This window comes from Mercenaria mercenaria, chromosome 7 (assembly GCF_021730395.1).
Source record: "Mercenaria mercenaria strain notata chromosome 7, MADL_Memer_1, whole genome shotgun sequence".
In the NCBI taxonomy this organism is placed as follows: Eukaryota; Metazoa; Mollusca; class Bivalvia; order Venerida; family Veneridae; genus Mercenaria; species Mercenaria mercenaria.
In genome coordinates this window covers 86,376,829-86,389,563 of record NC_069367.1, presented here as the reverse complement: position 1 = coordinate 86,389,563, position 12,735 = coordinate 86,376,829, and the positions used below count along the sequence as shown (strand labels likewise).

The window sequence follows — 12,735 nt, the reverse complement described above, 5'->3', positions numbered from 1 at the left end:
AACATTGAAATAAAATACAGCATTGCATGCTATAGCCATTCTTAACATAGTGCTATAGTAAAATATACAACAAAAGGTGTCTATAAGATTCTTTCACTAGTTGTAAGTACTGATGAGAATTTCTGGCCTGGAGGGTAACGGTTTAGGCGGTAACAAAGCTCCAGATGAGTCACTCCCCAAACAGTTACCTAAGAGCCGGATATTCCCAATTGGCACCTATAACCAGCGACAGAATCTTTTTCTTGCATACCAATATTAAGAAAAAATAATAAAAACAAGAGGGCCGTAAAGGCCCTGTATCCCTCACCTGACCTATTGACTTAAAGATAATCAAGAGTAACATTCTGATCAAGTTTCATCAAGCTATGATCATAAATTTGGCCTCTGTCAAGAAGCTTTTCCTTTGAATGACTTAGTGACCTAGTTTTTGACCCCAATTAAAGATTTTATTAAGGGTAACATTCTGACCAAGTTTCATTAAGATTGGGTCAAAATTGTAACCTATAGAGTGTTCACAAGCTTTTCCTTTGATTTGGCCTGGTGACCTAGTTTTTGAAACCAGATAATCCGATATCAAACTGGTCCTAGATTTTACTAAGGGTAACATTCTGACCAAGTTTCATTATGATTGCGCCTATATTGTGACCTCTAGAATGTTTACAGTGAAATTTTTGACGACGATGGACGACGGCGGACATCGGACATAGGGCAATCACAAAAGCTCACCTTGAGCACTTTGTGCTCAGGTGAGCTAATAAAATCAAACGAACTGCTTTCTTTTTAAACTATTTCTTATAGCAGCGTATTTAAACAAAGCGCTGGAAAGCAATGTCTGTAAACAGGAAAAATATCATGACGTTTCAAATACAAATAACAATGTTTAGCTCCGGTTTTGTTTTATCAGTTGCAGCTTAATGTTATATATTTTTGATAAAATAACCTATTTTGAATTGAGAAATACACTATCAGGAACAAAGAGGAACTGTTATGGTATTGGATTTTTTTTTCTGTTTTCTGAAATGATATATAAATAACTACATAAATCTACATAATAATTGAGCCGTGCCATGAGAAAACCAACATAGTGGGTTTGCGACCAGCATGGATCCAGACCAGCCTGCACAGTCTGGTCAGGATCCATGCTGGACGCTAATGGTTTCTCCAATAACAATAGTCTTTAAAAGCGAACAGCATGGATCCTGACCAGACTTCACGGATGCGCAGGCTGTTCTGGATCTATGCTGGCCGCAAATGTTGGTTTTCTCATGGCACGGCTCATATGTAGTTTGTAATACGTCATTTAAAGCACAAGAGTCATCTTATACCCCGGAATGTAAGATGGATTTTTCCAGCACGGGTAAAGATACCAGAATTCCTCTTCTGGTATGCAAGAAATTCCATTCTATTTATTACTTTTGGTACATAGCCAAAATTCTTTATCTGTACAAATAAAACTGCAGTAAAGTCTATTTTTGCTAATCATTACACACTATATAACTAAAATGTATCAAAGCAATATTGCTAGATAATTATGAAAAATACCCAGCGTTCCAGAAAATGTTAAAACATTTCTATGTTATTATCTTAATTTTAAGAAGACATACTAAATTTAAATCAAAATGTAATTATTAGATTAATGCTAATTTATACTTCAAAATGCACTGTCAAAGATTTTTGTGAACAGTCCCTTCTCTGCAAGTAACCAGTCTTTTCAATATTTTACTGAAAGATGTCATAGTGGACAATGTTTATTTGAAGTTACAATAAGATGTGAGGAATACTAACCAAGACATGACAAAAAAAACAAAGGTTGATGAAAAACTTTAACCTTAAAAATAACCTCAGTATAAATCATGGTGGACTTGACCTATTATGGGTCTAGCCCTTGCACTTACTTTGTTTGCATGCTGAACAATGTAAATGTGAAGCTACTCTAAAATTTAAGCAATAATAAGAAAGAAATGACAGACAAACAAAGCTTGCCGAAAAAAATTTAACCTTAATATTAACCCAAGTATAACACCTTGGTGACCTTGAACTTAGGTATAATAGGCCAGACCCTGCACATATTTTGTTTGCATGCTAAACAATGTTAATGTGAAGTTACAGTTAAGAAATGACTTATAGCAAAAGACTGCTTTAATACAATTTATGCACGATGGGCAGTTAAAAGTTGGGTGTAATAATTTGACGGGGGCGCATCCCAATTGAAATCATTTTTACGATGAATTCCCTCCCCCAACCCCACCCCCCCCCCCCACTCCCAATGATGCATTAGTTTGTAACTTGCATATAAAACTTTAACCAGGATTTTTAATTATGGATCTAGACCAAGTGAGGTTGGTAATTGACCTAGAAAAGAAAAAAAAAACGTTTCAAATGACCAGGAAGAGTAGAACAGCTAAACTGTTCTTGAAATAGTCATACAACATGATATAAGTAACCCAGCATATAAAGTTTCATCTTATAAATAAATACTGTTTTATCATATTCAGCATAATTCATACATAAATTGCCAATTGCCAAACGAAAAAAAAACTTTGGAAAGAAGTAGAAGGCATGTTTAATGCATCGGCAAATTGCAGTCGAACATCTGACAAGTTAGAAAAGAAGTGGTTTAACATGACTGCGAAGCATCGCAACATTTACTCGGACTTTGTCAAGGACAGGGCCCTTACTGGTATGTTAAAAGGAAATAAAACAGAGACTAATCATATCTCTTCCAAGTACAAACAGCTTTGAGAGTAAAAAGCAGTGCTGGCACATGATATTTCTTGTCATTTACACAAAATAACATTACTGATAGCTGCCTAAGTAAGAAATTGTCCATTTTCAAGTTCATGTACAAAGGTTGAACAACACATATCAAAGATCCACATCAAGCTGCAAATGAGCATAAGTGCAGAAAGATATTCTTCAGTATTAACACAGATTTGCAACATGTTTGTATGAATGTTGTAGCTGTAAATTTTGAACAAATTTGGAAGGGGATCTCTAAAGGAATTTTCCTGTGAAGTTTGGTGTAATTATGGCCAGTGGTTGAAAATGTTAATGGACACATGGCGGACAACATACAATGGACAACGAACATCGAGTGGTCACAAAAGCTTACCATGAGTCTTTAGGCTCAGGTGAGCTAAAACGAAAGCTTACAAAAGCCCCTAAAGCCTGCCCAAATCCTTTCATTAAGAGGCAAAGAAATGGACCAGACAAGAAACAGACCATATTAAACCTTCACCTCTAAGTGTGACCTTAACCTTAACCTTAATCATGCCAAAAGCACAAAATCAGGGAATGTTGCCACTTGAAACCTTTAATCAAACTGAAAAATGATGTTTAGAAATTATCAGTAAGGTAATATCATTTGTACTGAAAGGTGATATTACAGTATTTTTACATTTTATCTTAATTAGGTGGAGGTGTCTGTGAGAAAAAGTTGGACTACCTCACGGAAGCAGTAATGAATGTAATTGGAAAGGACACAGTTGCAGTGAAGGGTGCGAGCAACACCAGCCTTGATTCATCTTTTTATCTGCTCGATAAACTGGTAGAAAGGTAAATAAAATCTACGACAGTCACATAACTATTTCATAAATTGGGATAAATTTTTGTATTACTGGAAAGTTCACTGCTGAGCACCATGCAGCAGTGTTCCTCATTTAGCTTATTTGCTGCTAGATAGTAAGTACATGTACATTGTTTTAAATTTAAGTTTTGACATAAAACATGAAACATGTAGCAATATTTAAAAAATGTAAATAATGTACCATTGCAACCATAGATTTGAAAAATTTCCTTGTAATGTATAAACTACTTCAGTTGTATTATGTGCCTATATATGTATAAAAATTAATTATTTTCAGTGATGAAAATAACATAAATGTCGATGCTCTGTATGAGGCATCAGAACAACTTCCACTTGGAAACAAAACTATGACAAGGTAAATTACTTGTAAGTCTTTATCATGTTGCATTGACCTTGACCTGATATTGCTTACTCAGAATTCTGCACTAAGTCTTTATGAGGTGATCAATTTAGCTATGTTTTAAGGAAATGTTGAAGACCTAAGCACAGACAAAGAGGAGGATGACTAGAGGCCATTTTTATAACCTTTGTCTATGTACATGTATAAACAAGGAACATAAATTAAATAAAATACAACTTACAAACTGAATACAAGTTTGTCCTTAGATCATTATTTCAATGAATATTTAAACATATATACATGTAAGATTTGATGGACATACTTGCTACAGAGGATATTACATGGGTGTCTTTTCATATTGAATTTATCAAAAAAGTTGAATAAAATAATAAAATGCAAGGCTCTGCCAAGCATTTCATTCAACGAGTTTGATAAATTCAATATGGAAAGTCACAAATGTAATATTCTTTTTATCACATGCTAGCCTTTCTTGTCGAAAAATAAAAAAGATGACTTTCTTTAACTATATAAACAAGACAATTTGACCGACTTCGCCTATAGTACAAATGACGTCGGCATCAAAGCTTTAATACACTAGTGTATTATCATTTTTATCCAATGGCTTTATTACACTCCCGCGACGTCAAACATGTGATAAATATATTTACATTATCAAGAGCCATTTAAGTAAAACTAAATATTAACAGTACAATAATACAATAATGCACTCCAATGATATTTACTCATACGACTAAACAATGCTGCTTTAATTAACCTGCATACTTGCAAATAAAGTAAGGCTGTATAAAAGTAAACATGCACATCCTTTACATGAATGTTTTATTTATTTCAGCAACAGTAGCACCTGCAATTGCCATACAGTACTGGAAAAGGAAAGTGTTGAAAACTTGAAGAAAAGAAAACTCATCCTAGAAATACAGTATCTGGAAAAAAAAACTTAAGATGTAAAACAAATGGAATAAATGTGTTCTTATCATAAATATTAAACATTTTTCTCAAGGTTTGATTTCACACTTTGCTTATTAATCCGGGGGCCACTTGTGTTCAGAGGCACTTATATTCTCAAAGTTGGAAATTCACCTTTTCTTCATTCATCCGGGTGTCAATTTATCCTGAGGCTCGTTTATTATCAAAGTTGAAAATTTACATTTTATCAATAATCTGAGTGTCACTGGGTTCAGAGGTACTTATATTTTCCAAGTTGGAAATTCACACTTTGCTCATTAATCAGAGTGTCACTGTGGTCCGAGGTATGGATACTCTAAAAGTTGGAAATTCACCCAAGTGTCAATGTGTTTGGAGGCACATATATTCTCAAAGTTGACAATTTACATTAGTTTGAAATTCACACTTTGCTAATTAATCCGATGTCTCTGTGTTCAGAGGCACATATATTCTCAAGGTTTGAAATTCACACTTTGCTCATTAATCCGAGTGTCACTGTGTTTGGAGGCACATATATCCTCAAGGTTTAAAATTCACATTTTGCTCATTAATCTGAGTGTCAGTGTGTCCAGAGGCACATATATTCTCAAGGTTTGAAATTCACACTTTGCTCATTAATCCGAGTGCCAATGTGTTCGGAGGCACATATATTCTCAAGGTTTGAAATTCACACTTTGCTCATTAATCCGAGTGTCAATGTGTTCGGAGGCACATATATCCTCAAGGTTTAAAATTCACACTTTGCTCATTAATCCGAGTGTCACTGTGTTCGGAGGCACATATATCCTCAAGGTTTAAAATTCACACTTTGCTCATTAATCCGAGTGTCAATGTGTTCGGAGGCACTATAACTTTTTCTGAGTGTCCTTGTGATCAGAGGCACAGTAAAATGGCACTTTCACTTAGAAGTATGTAGCTGCTATAATGTTGCGGTACTGGAGACCATTTTGAGCACCCTGGTAAACATTGTTAGGAGCATTGTTCAGATTTGGAACCCCATTTTCAAATGGAATGTTTCTGTCCCTGCATATGTTATGTAAAACTGCACATGCCATTATGACCCTGAAAATATAATTTATCTTTAACAATCTCATTGCTAAGTTGCAGTATTTGTCCAACTCCCACATACCTGAAGAAAACAAGCATGCCACAAATATGTAATTTATATCATACTGATTAAGTTAAATTAGTGTACTGAAAATTTAAGTGTGTTTTGTTTGTTACAACAGGAGAGCTAAGTTTCCTGCAAAATAGAATTGGATCTAAAAAGTTTAGAAATAACTGTTGAAGAAAATGCAACAAGTTCACTAATGAACTTGAAATACCTGCACGCCTTCTCAGGAGTTAGACGAACCTCACCATGCAAGATGCCCCATCTTCTTTTGAACTGGCCAATGGCCCTCTCAACTTTGGCTCTTGTTCTCTTGTGGGCCCTGATAAATAAATACAATACATACATATATTCATCCCATGTTTGATGTCACATGAGCAAAATAAAGCCATTGCATAACAAGACAAGTGGGCCATGATGACCCTTGATCAATTACCTGAGTAATGAGCTTTATGTTTCAAATGTGAAACTGATGCTAAAATATTAAGAGAGTATGTCAGATTCATGGTTAATGAGTCTAATTGTTAAGGTCGGTTTGAAAAACTGTGTTTGTCATTAAATTTTCATGGCTGCATCTTAAAAACAAACAACAAGAAAGTAAGACTGTAGGTCATGGACAAAGTAAAGTGACCCAAAATTACTTGGGGTTTAATTGGGATCATCAGATAATTGTAATAGAACAGTTTTAGAAATATGATCCGAAAATTTTAAAGTACTTTTTCCTATATAACTCATATATAACAAGTGAACCCCAGGATACGGCCTCTTTTCAAACTAAGGGCATAATTTGAACATTCTTTATTAGAGAACCACTAGGCAATGCAAAATACCAAGTATTAAAGTCCTAGGTCTTGAACTTTTAGACAAGAAGACTTTTTAAAAAAATCCCATATAAGTCTATGTAAAGCCTTGGGACCCTGGGGTGGAGCATTTTTTCACCCTAGGGTAATAATCTGAATAATCATGGTAGAGGAGCATAAGGTAATACTGCATACCAAATATCAAAGGCCTAAAGACTTTTAATTCTGTTTTTGTTATACAAGTCTATGTTAAGTATACGAAAACTCTGGTAAACACTTATTTTGGTCGATTAAAAATTCTGGTGAAATCCTGGATAAGTTGAAAATTAATAATTACAAGGTATCTATAGTCAGTACATACGATTTTTCTACTTTGTATACCACTTTACCACATAACTTAATAAATGACAAATTAACTGCCCTAATTCAAAAGACTTTTGCCAGAGAGAATGCTACATTTATTGCTTGCAATTTTGATAAAGCTTTTTTTACTAACAATATTATTAAACATTATACAATGTGGACCTGTGACGAAGTTTGTAAAGCCCTTTCCTTTTTATTGAACAACATTTACATCAGGTTTGGGAATGCAGTTTTTAGACAAGTTGTTGGTATTCCCATGGGAACAAATTGTGCACCCCTTGTCGCAGATTTGTTTTTATATTGTTATGAAAGAGACTTTATGTTGAACCTCTCTCCAGATACGCAGGCAGATATTATAACGGCATTTAATAATACATCACGCTATCTAGATGATATTCTTAATATGGATAATCCGATTTTTGGTCAATTGGTGGGTACTATTTATCCTAGGGAGCTTCAGTTAATTAAAACTAACAATTCGGATACTGATGCTTCATTTTTAGATTTACATCTCTCTATTTATGACAATTTTATACATACCAAAATTTATGACAAGAGGGATGATTTTAATTTTAGTATTGTAAATTTTCCCCATTTGAATGGGGATGTACCTCAGGCTACATCTTATGGGGTATATATTTCTCAATTAATTCGGTTTGCCAGAGCGTGTAGTCATGTCAAGCATTTCAATGAACGTAATCAATATATTACAGGTAAACTTCTTCAGCAAGGCTACCGTTATTACAAATTGCGTAAATATTTTGCTAAATTTTATTATCGTAATTCTGATTTAGTTTTAAAATTCAATAGCAATTTAAAGACACTTCTGCGAGAAGGTATTTCTAAACCCGTTTTTTATTGGGATGTGGTTTACAAACTTCGTAAGATCTTGGGTCACGGTAATTTTCCAAATGTATTTGGAAAGATTATCAAACGTTTTATTAAAAGAGGCTACGACCCAACTATTTGAGACATACCGCATGTTTAGTGTTCAACCCGTTTACAGTTGGATACTACGCTTCCCTCTTTGATTGCGTCTGACGGAAGAGGGGGAGGACTCTATGATGAGCAGTTTTTAAATCCTACCAGGACTGAACTGTTTTGATATTTGTCTTCTGGCCTGTTTCGTCGGGCCCTTAAGGGTGTTTCTCTTGTTGCTCTGTCTTCTGAAAAGGCATTGAGTACATACGTTTTTGGTTCTTAAGGTTTGTTTTTTATATATTTATACACGAGCATTTTTGTGTTTTACATGCCATGCCTTTTTGTTTCCATTACGTGTGTAAGAGATTCACCTGGAGGGGATTACTTTTATTTACACTGTCCCATGTCTTTGGAACATGGTGGGGGTAAGAGTGAGGTTAGGTGCACCATAAACCGGTTTAAGCTCCCCAGTGGTGTTTTTGCCACTGACCGTTCCAAGGCGGTGCCCCACTGTGTTCCTTTGTTTGTTCGTTTCGTCTTATGTGTTGGCTTTGTGTGCGTGTGTGTTGTTCGTTTTGTCCTTATGTGTTGGCTTTGGGTGTGTGTGCGTGTGTGTGTGTATGTGTGTGTGGTGCGCGCGTCTGCGTGCTGGGGGGTTTCGTTTTGGGGAGGCTGCGTTTTTGGTGCGTGGCATTCCCTGTTTGATATTTTTCTTTGTTTTTTTTGGACCACCAGAGGCAGGGCCTCTCTTCATCCCTGGAGATTATTTTGAACAATCTTGGTAGAGGACCACTAGATGATGTCATAAACCAAATATCAAAGCCTTTAGCCTTGTAGCTGTGGACAAGAAAATTTTCAGTTTTTCCCTATGTAAGTCTACATAAACCATAAATTTGACCCAGGGACGGGCCATATTTAACCCTTGGAGGATAATTTGAACACTCTCAGTAGGAAAAATAATCCCTGTCCCCTAGCGGACATGTTTCTTATCGAAACCGAATGGCTTACACAATTTTGATAGAGGATCGCCTAGACATCATTTCTACACAGTATTTTTGAATTCTGACAAAGTTTCTGACAACAAGATTTTCAGTTGCCATGGAAACCAGAGGTCTGAATGGAATTTAAATTCTTCATGCAATTTTGAAAGTAAGTCACCCAAGGATCATTCCTGTGAAGTTTGTTGTAAATCTGCCAAGTGGTTCAGAAGAAGATTTTTTTTACAAATTGTTGACACACAATACATGACGGATATCAAGCAGTCACAAAAGCTCACCTAGGGTCACTACGTGACAGCTGAGCTCAAATGATAATTCACACATGTAATAAATGTCGACCTTGTTTATAGTATAAGAGACGTTGGTCAAATTGACTTAATCACAATAGTTAAGAAACTAAAATTTGTTATGATTAGACGGGTAAAGCTTACATGTGTTCAAAGTTTTAAAGCCATATATCAAACAGTTATAAATTAGATAAAATATTGACTGGTATGCAAAAATTTACTAACTTCTATGTCAAAAAGGGTCATAACTCACCTTAATTCCTTGTCCTTTGTTAAGTAGACTATGACAGTAAAGAAAGTCTCCAAAATGCAAAGCCATATGACAAAAATGTTGGGCAAAATACCAAAAAACTGTAATAATTTCCAAGTCCAAAATGTGCCATTATTCAGCCAAAATTGTTAAAAGGTTAATGCAGTCTTGCCTACAGATGGGAGTCATGATAATATACAAGTGTTAAAAGTTTCAAAGACACATCTCATATAGTTTTGACTAAACTTTGACTTGAACGAAAACTGAACCAATTTCCATGTCCATAAAGGGCCTATCATGTTGTTAAAGCAATATTTTCCTATTATATTATTTCTTAAGTCAAATTAGAACATAAAATTCTTTAAAGTATCTTACTTGTTATATTCTGTTTGGGATCCTGCTGGTGGATTCAAATAGGGGGTAAGCAGCCACTTCTTGCACGGATACCCACTGTCTCCTAACAAGTAATTATGCGGCCCTGGAACATGGCCACCCTCAAGTATTGTGCTTAAGGCACTCTCACGTAGGATTCTACTGTCGTGAGTAGAACCAGGCCATCTTGCCACCACATCTGTTATCCTATCAGTGTCATCAAAAACAACCTGAAGGACAAATGAACATTTATCAAAAAATCACATTATAACTACTTTGACTGCAAACAACACATTTTGTATCTCTTCAAAATAATTCCTATTTGCCTAGAAATTAAACCTGTAAAAAAAGTCAAGCTTGATACAGAAAATGTCATATAAAAAATATTGGTCGCTCAGGGGACGTGCTTATGATATATTATAAAAAATATGTCTATGCTTATTCATTCCTTGAATCTTGAATTTCCATTTAGTGTTTTTCTAATTTCCATAATTCTGAAGCACCGGTTGTCTTTATTTGGATTACCCAGCTTTCCTTTAATTATTTGAACAATGATTTTCATAGTTAAAAGTACTATCTGAAGAACACTTTTTGCAGAAAATAATTACGACTCAAGTATTAAACACTGACTGCAGTAAGGTTAAAAAATTTACAAGAATGTGTTTGGGATATGACCCAAATAAATCAATTTATAAAATGTAAGCCATGCCTTTACCTGAAAGTTTACCCTTTGGTATTTTATATTTTATGTAATGAAAGAACTGAATTTCATTAAAACATACAACCTGTGTGTTTATCGAATGGTAACCCATACGATTAACATAAGAAGCTTCCTCTACAACTGGTGCCTTAATCTGAATGTGAGTGCCATCTATAACATCAATTACATGTGGAAAACCTGCAACTCCAAAAAAACCAGCATTTACTTTCCTAACTTCTTCTTGGTCAACTGGAAAAGATATGTGTCTCCTTATGAATGCAGGTGAACACAGGGCATCAGTAACTTTACTAATACATCTTGACACTGTTGGCTGAGAGATTCCATGGATATCCGCATCATTTAGTTGGATACCTCCAGTTGCATAGTATCTAAGTGTTATCAGAATCTGATGTAATGAGGATACACTATTGTTCCTGTTTGTTGCTGGATCTAAGATATCTTTCAAACTTTCATGCAAATACAAAATCCCATCTCTATCTAGTCTGTATCTGTCAACAAGTTCAGCATTGGTTAAAGTGTTAATGAAGTCTGGCCTTTCATGAAACTGACGTCTTGCCATGTCTGAAACATTGAAGAAATTGAACAATGTGTTAACAAATTGATTGTTAAATTAGTTATACATAGTTTAGAGAATATGAATTTTCAAAATTCTGCTCACAATTTAAATTCAAGTATTTACATAAAAAGTGTTAAACTAACAACTATCCAGCATTTGAATAAAGGAGCAAGCACTGAATCTCTTGGGATTTCTACAGTGATTCACATCATAATATATTGGTTCATACAGAAATTCCTCTCTGAAATATTGTCTACCACTTTCAAATTTGTTGTATTACGAAGCTACCTAAATGTACTTGCAGTAAAATTTTTCTTAAATTCACAACAGTTGTAAAAGGAGACAGTACGCTTGACTATTTCACTGCTAGTTAGTGAAACTGGGCACATCAGAGGAAACTGGAACTATCACTCGGGCATTAAAATACTACTATGAGATGTAATATGAATAGCACAATAGCTCGAGTCTGTGTCAGAAATATTTAGTAACAAGAGATGAGAAGTGAATCAAAACACTATGCATGTATAATTCCAAACAAAAAGGCAGCAAAACTCATAAGACATTGGTGCAGAAGTTAGGGGCCTTGTGTCATTTGATTTGAGAGATGATGTTGTACATTGTACTTTCAATTTGAATCAAATCAGTATAGGAATAACTGAGACAGAATCAAAATTAACCTTCTATTCATGTAGAGTTTGTGCCAGAGTTATGCACCTTGTTTCATATGATGTGTGTGATAAGGTGGAACAAATAACTGAGATACAGGGTAAGATTCTCAAACCTTTAACCTGAAATTCTTAGTAGAAAGTGGGATAATTCATTAAATATTGGTGCAAGAGTTACGTGCCTTCTGACCCTGGTGCTGATGAGAAATACCTGTTTTAAGTTTAAATTTTCACTGCTAACACCAGAAGAGTTTAAAAGAAAAGCAGAGTTTGTAGCTGTGACTTCATATTCACTGAAAACATGACCCACTGCATCGAAACTAACAAAATAGTTTAAGAGTTATTAGATTTGTATCAGGAAATATGCACAAGTGATGTGAAATATGTGGAAATATTGCACAAATTTAGCAGCGCAATATTATGCCACAAAGAAAAGTGTATATTTCTCAATGCAAATCTAATAGTCTTTTATTACATTTGCAATGTTCTCTTGAAATTAGTAGTAAGATGTTAAAAACCTGTTAAGCTCGTCAATGAATGTATTATGAAAACTGAAATATCTTTGCTAAAGAACTTTTAAAAGTGATGTCACAAATAACTTCAAACATTCCAGATATGAATTAATTAATTTGGGAATGGTATGCAATTTAAACGGATATTCATTTTAATTAATTTGATATCACGTGATCCAGATGAATTGCCGACCATTTATGAGACGGTGATTAAGATGAAAGAAGCATAAAAACACCCATACCAGTAAAGACGCAGACGCCACGGTGAGTAGGATAGCTCGTACATT

The 12,735-nt window shown here is 34.8% G+C and overlaps 2 protein-coding genes across 3 annotated transcripts; one reads left to right on the top strand and one right to left on the bottom strand.

Annotated features, from left to right (window-relative positions):
- The first annotated feature begins 2,266 nt into the window (after positions 1 to 2,266).
- LOC123549946 (uncharacterized) lies at positions 2,267 to 5,753 on the top strand. 2 transcript variants are annotated; one of them, XM_053548849.1, is made up of 4 exons: positions 2,267 to 2,680; positions 3,414 to 3,555; positions 3,864 to 3,941; positions 4,780 to 5,753. In XM_053548849.1, the coding sequence occupies exons 1-4, from the start codon at positions 2,560 to 2,562 to the stop codon at positions 4,886 to 4,888; spliced, it is 450 nt and encodes a 149-aa protein (XP_053404824.1). In that variant the 5' UTR covers positions 2,267 to 2,559; the 3' UTR covers positions 4,889 to 5,753. The 2 variants fall into 2 exon arrangements, with proteins under 2 accessions (XP_053404824.1, XP_053404825.1); XM_053548850.1 differs by lacking the exon at positions 3,864 to 3,941.
- A 36-nt stretch (positions 5,754 to 5,789) lies between these two features.
- LOC123549945 (putative nuclease HARBI1) lies at positions 5,790 to 11,274 on the bottom strand. Its single transcript, XM_045338387.2, has 4 exons — positions 10,780 to 11,274; positions 9,998 to 10,224; positions 6,218 to 6,325; positions 5,790 to 5,954 (listed from the first exon to the last, which is right to left on the bottom strand). Exons 1-4 carry the CDS (start codon positions 11,272 to 11,274, stop codon positions 5,795 to 5,797), a joined length of 990 nt encoding a protein of 329 aa, XP_045194322.2. The 3' UTR covers positions 5,790 to 5,794.
- Between the last annotated feature and the right edge of the window lie 1,461 nt (positions 11,275 to 12,735).